Below are 17,428 nucleotides of genomic sequence, written 5' to 3'. Positions count from 1 at the left end.
TAAGATTTGGCAAAATGAATCCGAGGTACAGAACCGATACCGATCCAAAAATATATTACCAAACCCGAACATAAATTGATTAAATATTCGAATTATTCAAAAAATTTGTTATTTAGAGAACCGAATCTGAACCGAACCGAAGTATTCGGATACCCAAATTTATCTAAAAATAGATTTATATACTTATATATATTAATTATTTTTAGATTTAACGTATATAAAACATCAAGAATGATACTTTTAAATTGGTTTAAATACTTAAAAATATATATTGATAGTCAAAAGTAAATATCTGAAATAGTTAAAGTATACTCAAATCACCAAAAATACTTAAAATAATTATTGATTCCATATCCAAAATTTTAAATCAAACCAATTGATATGGTAAGTTTAGGTATTATGACATATGTTATTCAAATTTATAGGTAATATATTATTTTATTTATAGATTTTGAGAAATTTAAAATATATAATGATTTAAAACTTTAAAAATAATTTAAATGAGTTATCCATACCCGCAAATATCCGAATCCAACTCAAACCAAAATAGAACTGAAATCTTTGATCCCGAAAACCCGAAACGCAAACCGATCAGAACCAAACCCATATGGGTACCCGAAAGCCCATCCCTAGTTATTATTATATACCGTATATTGTCATCATATAATTAATCGTATTTTATACGTACCATCATATAAGTAATCATATAATTAATAGTATTTTATATGTACCATCATATAAATAATTACATATATTATATTTTTAAAACTTAATATGAAATATAAAAACCATAATTTGAGTTGGTATTTCAAATTGGGCTTTGTATTGTATTTTTTTTATATATATTGACAACATTTTTTTATAATGGTTATTGAAAAATAGTTTAGTAAAAATCCATTTTTGAATATATGTATATTTTTGAATCAATTTTTGATATAAATCAACTTTGAATTATTATTTTGATTTGAAATATGTATATAAAGTTTGTTTTATGGTTAGTTTAGAAAAAAAAGTTTTACGCAATTAGATTGAATCATTTTCGTATATTTTAAAACTGGCTCAGATATATATTTTATTATAATATGATAGACTTTCAATTTTTCTTAATAACATAATCCCATTACTTTTTTTCTTAATATTAACATTCTTATTTCCAAACAAAAATTTTTTTTTTAAAAGACTACAATCCATGTTTCTAAACACTCTAAATTTTTTTAATAATCTTATTCAAATCTCCAAACACTCCAATTTTGTACTTGAGTTTTAATAATATAGATTATTTTTACCTTTCTTTTTATTATTATCGTTACATTCTTGATTTGGCTTATGATGTACCCCCGAAAACATGGTAAGTGGAATCCCGAGCCCTACGCTACAGAAATTTAATGTAATGGACCAGTTGACGGACAAGTTGACGTTACTTTTAACCTTTTACTAGACTTTTACTAATGACTACTAGACTTTAATAAGCATCATGTGCGGATTTTTTTTATCTTATTACTTCGAAAAAATATATATATATAGTTTTGTGTTACAAAGACAAGTTTGTGAACTAATGGATTTCATAATGTTTCTTTTTAAATAGTATAGATTTCAAAATATTAATTTATATCAAATTTTATTTATAATCCAAAAAAGTCACGCTTTCGAAGCATAGATAAAAACCTAGTTGTATTTATAGTAGTAGACGGGCGTATATCCCTTACAATATGAGAGTATTTGTAGATATTATAAAATTTTCATCTATTTTGAAGATTTTATTTTATTCCTAGGCTTGAGTTTCTTCGGATATTAGTAGGATGTTAGAGCATCTCGAATGGGGATTCTAACATTGAAATTCTCTAATATATGTGTATATCCAAGTGGTCTTGGCCTAGTGGTAACAGGGTTCCAGTTGGAACTTCCGTCCTGAGTTCGATTCCCCTTAGCCACCCATGGACGCCTTAAGTGGCAAGAAAATCTGGATTTTTGTGGATCTCTTGGTGATTAGTTCTTGGGCCTAAAAAATCTTTGCGATCACACCAAAGTTATCAAAAATATTATATATATATATATATGTGTATGTATATATTAATATTAGTATTTAATTGTGAGTTTCTTAACTTTACGAAAAATTCAATCCAAAGCAGATACTTTGGGTTGAGTTTTCCGTAAAATTAAGAACCTCACAATTAAATACTAACTAAACTTTGATCCGCACGTCCATGCGGATAACTTTTGATTTTATAAATGTTAACTTTGATATTATTGCAAATGTTTTAAATATATGATTTACAATTTAGTGTTATATATTATATAACTCTATAATCTTATTGGTTAAGTTTTTTATTTGACATTTTTAATACATAATAATTTATTTTTTATATTTTATTTTGTTATTAATTTTTATTACATTCTAATATATTTTTTAGTTGAGTATAAGAATTCATAATATGAAATAATAGAATACAGAATCTCCTTCAAAATATATATATATATATAATATTACTGTTTGTATACGATACATTTTAAAATTTTATTTATTTATACTATAGAGAGGATATTTGTTTAGGATAACTTAAATTTCCATGTTGTCTTTAAAAATATACTTTAGCATCTATCAGTTTAGTATATTGCGGGATTTTATCAATAAACACATTGTCCAATTTAAGCAAGTTAACCGTATTATTTTAGTAAATTCTACTCATAGAGCATAAATCATATTATTTTAGTATATTTTATTGATATATGATATTTTGGATGTTATAATATTAAGTTTTTTGATTTTTTGTTATTAACTTAATTTTATAAATATTAATACCACTTTGATTTTCACAACATTATTGTTTACTCATGTTGCATTTCAAAAAATTTATACTTTAGCATCTATGATCTTATATTTTGTAATTTTTTTATATTATCATGTGTGTTAGAAATATTTATTTTCAAAATTGTATATTCGGTCAAGAGAAATTTTATAAAATTACATAATTATTTTGAGCTTGAAAATTTTGTGAATTTTGATTTTATTTTCTTTTATATGTCTCAACCTATTTTTTACTATTAAAATAAACATTAAATTTATAGTTAAAAATCATTTCTCATTAGTATTTTTAATGAAATATTAAAATTTCAAAGTTTTCAAATCCCATATTTTATAACACTTTAACTAATGGTTAGCTATGTACTTCTATATTTTTTATATAATCATTTTTAGATAATAAATTACTGTGATTTCTAACATATGTTAACAGTTTTGTTTTGTGTTAAAAATATTACATAATTTACAAATTTTCATCCTTTTAAATGAAATATTTTTATAATAAGATGTTAGTTTAAAATTTTAATATAATTTTCATATTTAATTCAGATATTGCTTCTATTTTTAATAAAATATAGGCTATAATTATAAAAGATAAAAAATATAATATATTTTTAATAATAATTTTTAATTAACATAATTTATAATAATATTATATTACTTATTAAAAATTTAATCAATGGATTATTAAAAATACAAAAAAAATTAGTAATATTTTGTTAATTTTGTTCGACATGTTTTAGTTATATAAAAAAGTAAAATTTAAATTTACAGTTAAAATAGATTTATTATTAATATCCTTATAATTATGAAGATATTTTTAGAAATATTATATTTTTAATATGGCAATGTAAATAATGAATAGATGTAATTGATGAAATTGACCTAGTATGATTTTTTTATAGTAGATAAAAATTGTAATTTTATTTTAGTAGACAAGAATTTTTAGAAATATTATATTTTTAATAGGTTAATGTAAATAATGAATAGATATAACTGATGAGATGGACCTAGTATGACTTTTTTATAGTAGATAAACATTATATTTTTCATTTAATAGAGATAAAGTTTTTATTAATATTTTATTTTTAATAGGTTAATGTGAACAATAAATAGATATAATTAATGAAATAAATCTAATTTAATTTTTTATAGTATATAAAATTTGTATTTCTCTTTTGATAGAGAAGATATTAATACATATATATATATATATATATATATATATGTATTTTGAGAACCCCAAGATAGAATCTCTTCTTTTCATCGGAGGTGCTCTAAATAACTATGCCCAAAAAACTTGAACACTAATGATGCTCTTATAGTGCTCTTAACAAGAAGTATTTCTCCAAATTTAATTTATTTCCAGTAGTATACAATAAAACTAGTTACATTATTTTATGATTGCAAAGTCATAACTAATACATCGAATTTCTATATATTTTCTTATGTAAATCTGATATCAGCAGACCACATTTTTGAATTGTCTTTTTTTTTTTGTTTGAAACGAGTTTTCTATCACTCAAACTAGATATGGCATCAGAATCTAGAACCGAAATAGAACAACCAATAAAAACTAAACTCTAGTGAAAAGCTTGCACCGTCTTGGGTAGAAAGTCGGCTGTTTTGTTTTTTGCCCTTGGAACGTAAATGATCTTAAAATCTTGGAAGCATCCTTGAAGAGATTCTAGCTCTGATAGTTACGTTGAAAAGCCTGGCCATGCTGTCAGATCCTTAATCATCGCAATTAACTGCTTGCAGTCTTTCCCGTAATGTTGGCATGTTGTATGTTGAATCATATTCTCCATATACCAAATGAGCGCATCCAATTCTAAGTGTAAAGGGGACAAGCATCTCTTCTTGTTTCTCAACACCATATCTTTTTCATTTCCCATTTCATCTAGCCATATCCAACCATATCCACTATATGGTGATTCTACAGTCCAAGATCCATCAACTAAACAAATACTCTGCAAGAATAGGACCTATGTATTCTGTGTCTGCAACCATTTTTGAATTGTTTTAGGCAGTTAGAATACTGTAAAATAAATAAATATACATTTAAACAAAAATTAAAACTATATATTTTTGTATTGTCTTACTGGGAACGGCACTCAATGGACCACCGTCGTACTATAATGATCCAACTAGGATTGATTTCTGTTTCACAATTTGCCGTCGGCTACGGGTCTTTAAAACAAAAAAAAAATTGTTGCTATTTCTCCTAGCAATTTCAACAATGCTGTTATCGCCAGTCAAAAGTTGTGAAACTAAATAACTACTAAAACAATACATAAAAAATTGATAAGTATTAGGGTAAAGTACACGTCAACCACATGTTGGTGTAGTGATTTCTCGTAAATAAAGAGTTGTTTTGTTGGTTTAGGCTAGAAATCTCTTTATTTCAAGTGCTATTACTAACTCCATATGTGGCTATGTAAATATGGATTTATTTCTCACGGTCTATTTGAATACCCAAAAAAAAATCTATCTATATGGTGTACCTCCCATTAGAAATTAGTCTAGACAATTTTTTAGGTTAGAGATATCCTAGATTAATAGAAAAAGAAGAAGTAAATGTCTGTTCTGGTAATAGTATGAAAAATAGATATTTATCCTTTTTATTGATCTTAAAGCAAGGGTATAAGGTGATACACCATAGTTCTAGCAGCATGTTTCTCTATACAAGAGATAACTGGCCAGTTCTTTAGATTTATGAAAGACTCGACCAAATTCTGAAATATGAAATATTTTCGTTTGTCTGTAAATTTTCCTTTTTATCCTTAGATAGAAAGAAAACTGCTGACCCGGAAGCTCGGAAGCCAGAGGCATAGAAGCCAAAGGTCGGCAACCTACTCTTTAAACAAAGAGATTGCTCGTGAATAAATTTATGCCGAATAGTTTATTCTTATTTTCCAGATTTATGTTTGAAGGTGAAAAATAACATGTGTTTCCCTCTTTAAGATTTCTTGATTAATTGTGCCGTGGCAGTAGGTTCCTTATCATGACAATAAGACCATGAGCTCGGAGAAATTTAGTGGAAGATACCAAAAAGAAATTGTGGGGAAGAAAGTTTATCGCAGACTTGAAATAGTTATCAGATTCTGTTGTTTTTTAGAGCATAATTAATCCGGGATTCTTATGATGAGTTTCTTAGTGGAAGTTAAAAAACTGTTTCTTTACTTTTAACTAAAAAAACTAAGAACCGGTTCTTAAATAAGGACCGGTTCTTAGTTTTTTTAGTTAAAAGTTAAGAAACAGTTTCTTAACTTCCGCTAAGAACCCCACTCTAAGAACCCCAAGTTAATCATGGTCTTAAGTTCTGTAAAAGTTATATTAATAAAACGACTGAAAGCCTTAAGCGTGTGTGAATATATATTGTATAGGTTAAACCAAAATTTATAGATTTGAATAAATATTTTACATTACTAAATCAATAACACAAATAGATTACGGATATGCATATAATATCATGGAATATTAGATTAAAATTATCTTTGAGTCATTTCTACATTTGCGTAAGGAAATACACTTATCTTTTTTTTATTTGTTACTCTGTATTTTAAATAGGTATGACTTAATGTGTTATATTGTTTGGATACAAGATAATTTATTGTGTTGTTTGAAAACACATTTAGTAGTATAATGTTATTTTCCATAATTTAAAAAGTGAATTTAACTATATAATAGAATGATGTGTTTAATTTAAAAACTTATAAAAAAAAGTTGGATCCATGATAATGATTATGTTTTAGTAATGAAGATTTGTGTCCACAAAATAATTATACTTATTTTCAAATTTTTATAAATTATTTGAGTGATTTTAAATCAAGTAATTCAAAAGAAGATAAATAAAAAGTTATTATAATGGTAGGACCTAATATTTTATATTGTTTGGACAGAAGATTAGTTATTATGTTGTCTGGAAGCACATTTAGTAGTATAGTGTTATTTTCCATAATTAGAAAGGTAAATTTAACTATATAATAGAATGTTGTATATAATAGAATGTTGGGTCTATGATAATGATTTTTTTTTAGTAATAGAGATTTGTATACATTATATATTAATTGACGAGCATTACAACATTGGTTGTAGATACGTGTCAATATTATGATGATTCTTAAAATCTTTGGAAAAATTAATTGGTCTATTTAAAGGGAAATTGCCACAAATAACACATTCATAGTACCACTTTTCATGTTTACACTAACCACTTTTACTCTCACTTTTAATGAAGAGTAAAAGACAATTATACCCTTAGGGTCAACTAATCTAGACTTAGGGTTTAGAGTTGAGGGGTGGGTAGAGTTTTTGGAATGTGAAATTTAGGATTCTAATAAATATATAAATAAATACTTATAAATATATATATATTTTTTTTTAAAATAGTTTCAAACATAATTTTCGTTTTTCGTAAAAAAAATTTGAAAAAAAAATTCCAAAAAAAAGTTTATAAAAAAGTTCGAATTTGAAAAGGTATAATTCGAAAACATAAAAAAAAATTGCTTTTTTTTTATTTTTTATTTTTTATTTTTTTTATTTTTATTTAAATAATGATTTATTATATATATAAATAACAAGGGCATAAGAGTCTTTTGCCACTTAATGAAGAAGATATTTTTGAAAATGTCTCTTTAGTGGTGGTAAAAATGAAAAGTGATACTATGAAAGTAGGGATGGCAATCAAGGACCTGGACCGCGGGCCTGGTCCGTAAAGGCTTGCTGCGGGCGGGATTGGGCCTCCATTTGGTAAGCCCGCAAAATTGCGGGCCTCGCGGGACGGGTTCAAAACGGGACGGGTCAAAAGCGGGACGGGTCAAAAGCAGGACGGGTCGAAAGCGAGATGGGCTTAATCCGCGGAATTTTGAAGACCCGCAACCCTAAGTGCCCATTTCTGCTTTCGCCTAAAACATTAAGAGAGAGAGAGAGAGAGAGAGAGAGAGAGAGAGAGAGAGAAAAAAACGATTCTTGTGACTTTTCTCCCATAAAACATAAGGAGTTCCGGCGATGATGCATGATTCGAGCTCTGGTGATGATGGTTCGAGCTCCGGCGATGACGACTCCAGCTCCGGCGATGACGATTCGAGCTCTGGTGTTGTTTTGATTTGGTTTTCTCTTTTTATTACACACAACTATGAATTGCTTTATTACAATGTGATATTTCTTGTTTAAGTTGATTGGTTTTGTTTTCAGTATAGTGAAGTGGTGTTTTTCTTAAATTAAATTTGGTTACAGTGGTGTTGTTTAGGAGAAAAGTTAGTTGTATTAAACGTCACTTGTATAATTTGGTAAAGTGATTAACGATTTTCTTTGCAATCCAAATAATTAAAAAGAGAGATGGTTTGATGAAGACATAAAACACTTGAGCCAACTTATAACAAAGATAATAACTCAATCAGATTCAAACTCAACAAAAGCTGATGCTGATAACAAAAGAAGGCTTTTAACTAAAGAACGCAAGCACAAACGGAGCTTTGTGGCATTGATTTTGATAAGTCTTTAGTGAAGCTAAATGAGCTCTCTTCAATTCTCTTACACAACTCTTATACTTGAGCATTCATGAAAAAAACTGTAGTAGGCGGTTTGATAAGGAGGCATCCCGCGGGACGGCCCGCGAAGGCTTATATATTTTGCGGTACGGGTTTGGGCCGGCATTTTGAAGACCGCAGCCGGCGCGGGACAGGCCCGCTGTAACCCGCTCGACGACTAACCCGCTGCGGTACGGGACGGAACGGGATGGGTAAACATGTTTGACATCTCTACATGAAAGTGGTAAACATATAATTTCCCCCTATTTAAACATATATTATATTTTTATTAAACTAAAGCGGAAATTACATGTTTACCACTTTCATGATACCACTTTTCATTTTTACCACCACTAAAGAGACATTTTCAAAAATATCTTCTTATTAAGTGGCAAAAGACTCTTATGCCCTTGTTATTTATATATATAATAAATCATTATTTAAATAAAAATTAAAAATATATTTTCGAATTATACTTTTACGAAATTCAAACTTTTTTATAATTTTTCTTTTTTTGAAATTTTTTGTCGATTTTTTTTAATTTTTTTCAAATTTCTTTTTGAAAAACGAAAATTATATTTGAAACTATTTTCAAAATTGTTTTTATATTTTTTAAGTATTTATTTATATATTTATTAGAATCCTAAATTTCACATTCCAAAAACTCTACCCCACCCCTCAACTCTAAACCCTAAGTCTAGATTAGTTAATCCTAAGGGTATAATTATCTTTTACCCTTCACTAAAAGTGAGGGTAAAAATGGTTAGTGTAAACATAAAAAATGGTACCATGAATATGCTATTTGTGGCAATTTCACTAAACTAAATGTCAAATTGATTAATAGTATACAAAATAATATTCTCCTTTTAGTCCTTAAATAAAAGTTACAGAATTATCTAAGATGATTAACATGCATATGAAAATTAATGATTTTTTTATAATATATGATAACTTTTATTATTAAAAATCATGAATTATCTTCTTTTTTTTTGTAAAAAAAAGATAATTGATGATTTTTAATAATATAAATTTGATAACAATTTTTGTATCCTTTATCATTTTAAATTTATATTCTTAAAAGAAACTAAATAATCACATTAATCATATAATAAAAAATTTATTCATTTTCTTATATGTTATATTCTGTTCTTTTAAAAAACGACTACATACGAGGATGGTGCTTCAAAGATGGTTCATGGAAAGATTAAGAATTATTTTCAGGACGAGGCTGGTATAGCACTTTACCAGGATTTGATGGTTTACTAGGGACCATAAATGTAAGGGCATGTCTTTCACCTCTCCATTCGGAGGTGGAGGCATTAATTTGGGCAATAGAATCTATGAAGAATTTAAGACAGTTTCAGGTTACGTTTGCAACGGATTGTTTTCAGTTGGTGAAGATTGTTTCGGAACCAGAAGAATGGCCAGCATTTGGAAGTTACCTGGAGGACATAAAGCTTTTGACAAGAAGTTTTTCCAACTCAGACATCGTTCATGTACCACGGACGGAGAACCTACGGGCGGATAGCTTAGCACGGAATGCTAGGAAACAACCGTCTTTCGTCGTTCACATGGATGCAGAGTTACCAATTTGGTTTATTGGGTGGGTCAATATGAATTTGGAAATGCTTGCTGTCAAAAAAAAAAAAAAAAAACGACTACAAATTACTAATATTATTTAAAGTTTCACATTAAAAAAATTGTGATCAATGGTTTATTTCTTTTTTTATTATAACAAGTTACAAATGATCATAAAATCGCAAGAATAAGAAATTTCCCCTTTCATTTATTAGATATTTCCTCTTTCATTTAAGTATTATTAAAATGAAATTATATACCATATAAAATACATAAATATTTGAATTTCAAAATTTTCATAAAACAATATTGAGACTTTAATATTTTAATTTTGAAATTTTCATTTCATATTTTAATTTTGAAAATTGTATTGAATTTTTAATAAATGTTATTAAAATTATATGAGTATGAAGCCTCAATTAATGTTATATTATTATGCTTTTTGATGAAACTATATTATAATGGTTTGCATAAATTGTGTAGATCTTTTTATTTTTAAAAAAAATTAACGCTAACTCAAGCGACAATTGTTTCATTAAAAGAAACTCAAGCAACAACGTTGCACTTGAAACGACAAATCTAGATTTGTATTTGAGTTTGAAAAGCGCGAAATTAATTTTCATGCTCGGAATTAATTTTTATTCAAAATTTATTTCCTGAAATTAAATTTTTTATACATATGTATTTTTATTAAAACATTTATTTTAAAGTATAGATAATTAAATTAATATTTACATGAAAATAATTTGACAAAAATAAAATAATGCATTTGCATAACTCACCCCATATTAATTTTACGTATATTTTAAACCTATAAATTAAACTACAAATTTATTTTAAATTTCTTATATTGGTCAAAATTATTTTATTATTATATAAATTATATATATGTTATTCAACCAGTCTCATACTTGATAAATATATTGAATTATTTTTATTATTATATTTTAAATATGTATATGATATTATGACATTATTTCTTAGTTTATATATTTTACTTTAATTTTTTTAATAAGTTGAATTATTTTGTCAAATTCATGAATATATTTTATTATTTAATTTTATAATTTAAAAGATTGTTAATACATGGATTAGGTTACTTTAAATTTATTAATTTGTGTAGTAATTTAATTATGAATATAAATTTTGTATATATAAATATTATAGAAATTTTATTTCTTATTCTTAAATCAAATATAATCTATATTCGTTTATAATTATAGTTAATATTAACAATTAAATTTATTATTTAAAAGTAAATATTAAAAATAAATGTGTATTTACATTTTAAATAAACAAATATTGAAATATTTTATTAAAATGCAATTTTAGAAAAAGATACTTTATAATATGTTTTTGATATTTTATTTTGAGAATATTATAATAATAGCTTAGATATTATATATAAATATATATTTAATAATAACGAAGTTAATTGTACGAGAAATAATAGAAAGTTAAAAGTGTACGATGGTGTTATTCAAGCATGTATTTTAATAGAGTTTAAATCTAAAAACTATTATTCGAATGATAATTATAAATTCTATTTTAAAATCTAAAGTTATTCAATGAATGATTTAAATTCAGTTTTTAAAATCTACTTGTATTCAACGTTTAAAGATTTTAAAATTCTTTGTATTTTGGATTGATTTCTAATATTTTTTTATGGAGTCTCATGAATAAATGATTGAACTCAAAATCTAATGCATACCGCAAAGATTTTATAATTCACCAACTAAACTATCTTAAAATTTTAAAATTTGATACATTACAAAATATTAGTAATTGATTTTAAGTCAGTAATTGAATAACACCATGTAATGATCAACCTAGACTATATATAAGCAGATAAAAAGTGATTATGTTTTAATAGTATTGATGATAAATTTTATTGAAAAATGCGAAACCGAAAAATATCCTTACGATTCTATAGGGAATTGGTGTTCAAAAAAAGAATGGGGGATTTGCCAAATATAACTCAAAACATGATTTTAAATGCAAACATATACACAAAAGCCTTGTGAAATTACAGCCAGTCCGTTGTGATTAAACAAAAAAACAGAAGCCATTTTTACGATTATAGCCCCAGTAAGTCGTCTGAGTCGTCTGAGATGCTGGAAGTCAAATAAGTCTTCTAGACGACTTCCAAGGAAGCCGGGTGTAGTTGATCTGAAAATTGATTTATAAATTTTTTTAAAAATATTTTGACGAATAAAAAATTAAAATCATGTAATTATAAACAGTTTTAAGTAATGTTAATTAAGATATAATAAAATTGAATTATTTTCAGCATATATGAGTGAAAGTAGTTAATCATGATATTCTTTAGTTTTAGGGTTTGACGACATATGTTGTAGTATTGTATGTATTTTTAGGGTTAGATTTTGGAAAGCTTGGATGTTTTTTTGAAAAATTAAACTTTTACCTATAAGTGTTTACTTTTGGGTATAGCAAACACTTTTGAAGTTTAATTTGATTTTATGAAGTGTTTAGTTAGTTAATTAAGTTTAGGGTTATGTTTAGGGTCTAGAAGACTAACTTGTAAGTCGTCTAGGAAGTCTTCTATTTAGGTTTCCGCTAAAAATATTTTAGTTTTCCGCTAAAAATATTAAAGTCTTCTGGGCGACTTACAAGTAAGTCGTTTAGAAAGTCGTCTGAATCAAAAATAACCTTATTGGATTTTTTTGTCTCCCTATATAAATAAAATTTACACATTCTCTCTCCTCCTCTCAAATGGCTGCAATAAAAATGTAACGTAATGTTCGTCATTCTAAAACTCTTCAACTTCTCTCTAATCTCTTTGAACTTATAAACACTAAGCTTTATATCAATTTATTGTTTTTGCCTCATGTCTTTCTCACTAATTTATCTTGTTTTTGCAGGTTTTTCATCACATGGTTCTCATCTTCCACTCATTTAAAGGTAAATCTATTAATTTTAGATATGTATTTTTTGTGTGTTCTATAAAGGTAAATTTATCTCATATTCCACTCATTTTCTCTGTTTTTAAGCCATTTGAACATTTTTGGACATGCATGTTTTTCATATATCGATTTGGATATGCAGGTTTTTCAGATCTGGAAGACTTCTGGGACGACTTACCTGTTAGTCGTCTAAAATATAATACGCTAGACTAGGAAGTCGTCTACAGCCAGAAGACTTACATGTAAGTTGTCTAGACGAATAGATCTGGAAAAATCTCAATTTCATAGTTTCAACCAGTAATATAACTTGTTTAGCACACATAAGTCTTCTCCAAGCACCCAAAATCTCAAACAAAAGCGACTCACCAAGAATCACAAGCTTCAATGGCTCTATGAACCATAAAAATTTTAGAATCAAAATCTTGAGATTTTTTTGGATGAATATGAAGAGAAAGTGAAAGAAATGTTGTCTTTAGTTGATAAGAATTGAGAAAGAAGAAGTGTAAATCGATTTGAGGTGCATTAAGAGCTTCAAATTGGTTGTTCATGGTGGTTGATGCATTGATGACAATGACAATCTTATGAATACATGAAGATGATGAGGTTGAGAGAGTAAAAATATCATTTCGAAAAGAAAAAAAGAAAGATAATGTCATTTTCGTAAATAATGTAAACTTGTGAGGTGAATAAAGCAAAAAAAAAATCAAAAAAAAAATAGGCTAGTTTGTGGTTAATTTCGTGTTTTGAGTCAATTTTGCAAAAACCCAAACAGAATTCTATATAAATTGATTTCATGGCAGAGGAATAGAAGATTCGACAGGAGTTCATGAAACTTGACCAGGACGTCAACAAAATCAAGGGGTAACCCTGAAGCTCTTCGCCTCGTCACTTACTCCACCGAACTCTTCCTTTTCTTCCTCGCCGAGAAATCCTCGCTAGTTGCAGTGGATAAGAAGTGTAAATGGCTAACCTCGATCATCTGAGAATAGTAAATACAAATGTTTATGATTCTTGTTCTGTTAGGTACAATCTTGAGTAGTAAATGTTATGTTTAAATCAGTGCCGGTCCTGAGATATTTCGGGTCCAATACGAAACCAAAAATATAGGCTCTATCTAATAAATTAAAATTTTAAATTATTAAAATTCTAATTTACATTTAAGAATTACAATATCCTTAAAATTTATAAAAGTATCAGTTCTGAAAATTATCTTTCTATTTCATTTTATATAAGAGAATGAAAAAAAAATTAAACATTTATCATGTTATATGTTCAAAACACATCTTAGAACTGATTTTTCCTTTCATTAGCTAACAATAAAAACAGAAAATGCAAACCCAAAAAACCTATACAATTTGTAGGCCCCATGCAAATGTTTCTCAGGTATCTGTTCAAGCCCGGGCCTGGTTTAAATCTTCTCTAATCTCTTGTTTTGTAAAAGCCTACCAAAGTACAAAGTGCTGTCTGATTGGTGTAGTTAACATACGATCATTCTCTTACAAAAGACTAAAGTTTGGAAAATTACAACAAAATAAGTACCCTTTCATCAAGAAACTTAAGAGAATTGTTTTCATATATAGTCACACAAAAGGAGAAGAGTCATTGTAATCCATCTTCTTTCCATATTTCTCTAAGGAGCTGATATCTTACAGTCTTCCTGCTTCCATATCCTTTTGGCATCCACTCTGATGAACTAGTTGTTCCAGGAGCAGAGATTATAGAGTTAATGGATGTATCCAAGTCATCCAACTCATCATCACTTGTGTATTGTTTCTTATATACCGATGATCCAGTTTCAGATAAAGAAGGATTGTTCAACTCTTCTATGAAGCGTCTTATGGATTCTGTAGACGGCATTAAGTATACTGTGGGTGATGCAGCGCAAGGGAAGACTATGATGCATCCATTGTCTTCCTCTGTTAACCCCTGAGTAGCAGATAAACGGGTCAACAACACACGCAAACACTCTGTTTGTCATAATGTTAAGACGATTTTTCGAACCTCGGAATTTAGAATATCAAATAGCCTTTTAGGGATTCTGTGAGGGTTAAACTCATCTGGAACAAAGTTTCGAAGATATCTCTTTACTATTGGTGGACCAAGTGTTGGACAAACCTTCAGACAGGAACAAGAAGTAAAAATTAGTCAAAAGTGTTATAGAAAAATGATTATTGAGTAGTCTAGTTACCTCTCTTCTAGTGGATTTTTCTGCAAGCATTTTGAATGGAAGCATCATTAGATCGCCTAACGAGTTGAGTAGATGGAATAATCTGAAATTTTCACAATCTGACTTCTTATTATAGCTATCAGATTTGTCTTCCTTTTGCTCGAATTGATCCTCAAGCCATCTTGACCAAGTTCCAATCTGCAAAGGCAAATATAAATTACAGATATTTAACACTGTTTATGTGATTTAAGTTACCGCATTTTTTAGCTGAGCGCCTGCCCCAAAACTTGCTTTTCCTGCTGGAATTGGAAGAACATTAATGTCACTGATCGGATCAGAGACAGGATCTGTCGGCATTTCACCTGCTGACTCACGAAGTATCGCGTTGAACATTGCTACATCAAGTCTACTAATTAATTGTTCCATAACCTGATAACAAAAGCAAATTTAACAAGAAACTGGTCAATCCTGTTTAACCTAATAATAAAGAAAAAGTACTAAAAGTTAGTCTCATACCAGTTTAGCAAGCATGGGTAGACAACCACACTCTTTTCTTAAACCTCTTAGTGGGCAAAGTCTTTCACAAGCAGCTTTAAAAGCATTCTTCCATAGATCTATAGCATATAGTCCCTGGTTTTTATGGCCTAACCTTCTTTTCCCTGAAACTTTCCTTGAGATCGATCCTTTAACCGCTGATGATTGCATATACGGCGTCATACTCTGCAATGTAATGATCATTTTGGAGTAAATTTTAATGAGAACTCTTCTACAAACCACATTTGAAAAAAAAAAGTTCTTTTATATTACCTGCCACCATACTGATTTAACAATACGAGAGAATATCCAAGACTCGAACTTCTCCAAAGCGGCAAGAAATGCTTGAGGATCTTCCCATTCATCTGAACCGGGTTTAATAGAAACCAGGCTCAGTGTACCGCGGCTTAAAATTGCTCTAAGAACAATCGAATTTGTTAGCCAAAAGGTTAACCTGTTGATATATATTTATAGAAACAAAAATACATTAGAAACTTATTGAGTGACTAAATTCAAATTGATATATATAGTTATGTATAAACCTTGGAACATCATTTCCACACGCTTTGGAAACTACTATCAATCCAGAAACCGCGGCTCTAGCTGCACATGCTCGCTTGGAATGATCTGAGCCATTTCCTTTACAAGCGTGAAGATAAAACCTAGCAAGACGACGAGCTGGAGCATGAACCTTGCTCATGGAGCTACTATGCTCAGCGGCCACAGAGTAAACAGCTGCTTCAAGAGCAGCTGCTTCCTTCAGCTCATCTTCAAGCGTCTCTGTTTTAAACTCCTGCGGAGTTATTAAACCTAACTTGTTGCTTACTCCATTAGCCTTTTTTAGACTATCATCATTGTTGGTGTTATTACCGCGTCCATCAAAAAGCAACTGTATAGACTTGAGTTGTTTAAGTCTTGGAACACCTTCCATTCCTAGAGTCTTTCTTCCTAAAGTAAGAGTATTTGTCCGAAGCTTCATCTGTTTTCTTGCTGCATCGGGTGGTAAAAGAGAAGGGACAGCTCTGATCTCGGAGAGTTGTTTTTTGAGCTTAAAGGCATTTGTACCATTGTTGTGTTTTTGTTCACTCTCTGAGCTCGCAACCACTAATTCATTGTTCTGCCTCTTTCTCTCTTCTTCTCTCAGTAGATTCTCGATCTCGGACACGAGTGCTGCCCAGAACCGTGCGAGCATCTATGGTTGCCCTAAGCGAATCATAAAAATTTCAACAATAAGAATAAAAATAGATATTTAATAGAGAAAAACATATGAAATAATTAAACTAATAAACAAAACTGTAATTATATAAGAAGATTTTTTATATTTATTAAATCAAATATTTATCATTAAATTTTCTAATTAATTTTAAGATAAAATTATTAAATTACTCAATGTTTTATGCCATAATCAAACAAATAAAAAATTTGACCAACTTTAGCTTTAGTATTTCAAAAATGCATTCAGACCTATAATCACTAATATCTAATTATATTAGTTCGTTAACAGTTGTTTACATTGTTTGTTACTTAGGAAATCCATGTATTCGTTAATAGGCTCATGTTTTTAATCTAAATTATTATAGTGATTTCGTTGTATACACTCAAATTCTAATGGTTGTATTATGAATGGTAATAGTGAACAGATGATGCCCTTGGATCTTTATTTATTTTCTGCTGCCATAAGCGAAGGTTTCTTTTTTCACCACTGTCGCACGGCACTGGTGCTGCCTCAGTGGGACTGTGCTTAAGCGTTACATGTTTCCAACCTTTCTTCTCATCTCCGCTCATCTCTGCCTCTGTGTTCTGCTTTTGATTCAATGGGTCACAGATATTTAGTCCTACTACTTCAAGAATTCACAAACGACACAACTTTTGTACTTTAATTACATACAATCAT

General features: G+C 28.4%; 1 protein-coding gene and 1 long non-coding RNA gene across 2 annotated transcripts; both read right to left on the bottom strand.

Moving 5' to 3' along the window:
- Nucleotides 1-1,256: 1,256 nt before the first annotated feature.
- On the bottom strand, nt 1,257-3,333 carry LOC117131864. The gene is made up of 2 exons (XR_004455265.1): nt 2,184-3,333; nt 1,257-2,132 (listed from the first exon to the last, which is right to left on the bottom strand). It is a non-coding gene; the product is annotated as an uncharacterized LOC117131864 (long non-coding RNA).
- Nucleotides 3,334-15,246: 11,913 nt separating this feature from the next.
- On the bottom strand, nt 15,247-16,735 carry LOC103848806. The gene is made up of 4 exons (XM_033284747.1): nt 16,077-16,735; nt 15,808-15,988; nt 15,517-15,720; nt 15,247-15,429 (listed from the first exon to the last, which is right to left on the bottom strand). Exons 1-4 carry the CDS (start codon nt 16,724-16,726, stop codon nt 15,247-15,249), a joined length of 1,218 nt encoding a protein of 405 aa, XP_033140638.1. The 5' UTR covers nt 16,727-16,735.
- Between the last annotated feature and the right edge of the window lie 693 nt (nt 16,736-17,428).

Source organism: Brassica rapa, chromosome A02 (genome assembly GCF_000309985.2).
Source record: "Brassica rapa cultivar Chiifu-401-42 chromosome A02, CAAS_Brap_v3.01, whole genome shotgun sequence".
Classification (NCBI taxonomy): Eukaryota; Viridiplantae; Streptophyta; class Magnoliopsida; order Brassicales; family Brassicaceae; genus Brassica; species Brassica rapa.
This window is presented reverse-complemented; position numbering and strand designations above follow the sequence as displayed.

What these genes read in the sequence shown, in the direction of transcription:
- LOC103848806 (XM_033284747.1), bottom strand. Translation starts at nt 16,726, where the DNA reads ATGCTCGCACGGTTCTGGGCAGCACTCGTGTCCGAGATCGAGAATCTA. An exon ending in TGTGGAAATGATGTTCCAAG is followed by an intron (nt 15,989 to 16,076) that starts GTTTATACATAA and finishes ATATATCAACAG; the next exon opens with GTTAACCTTTTGGCTAACAA. An exon ending in TTAAATCAGTATGGTGGCAG is followed by an intron (nt 15,721 to 15,807) that starts GTAATATAAAAG and finishes ATTACATTGCAG; the next exon opens with AGTATGACGCCGTATATGCA.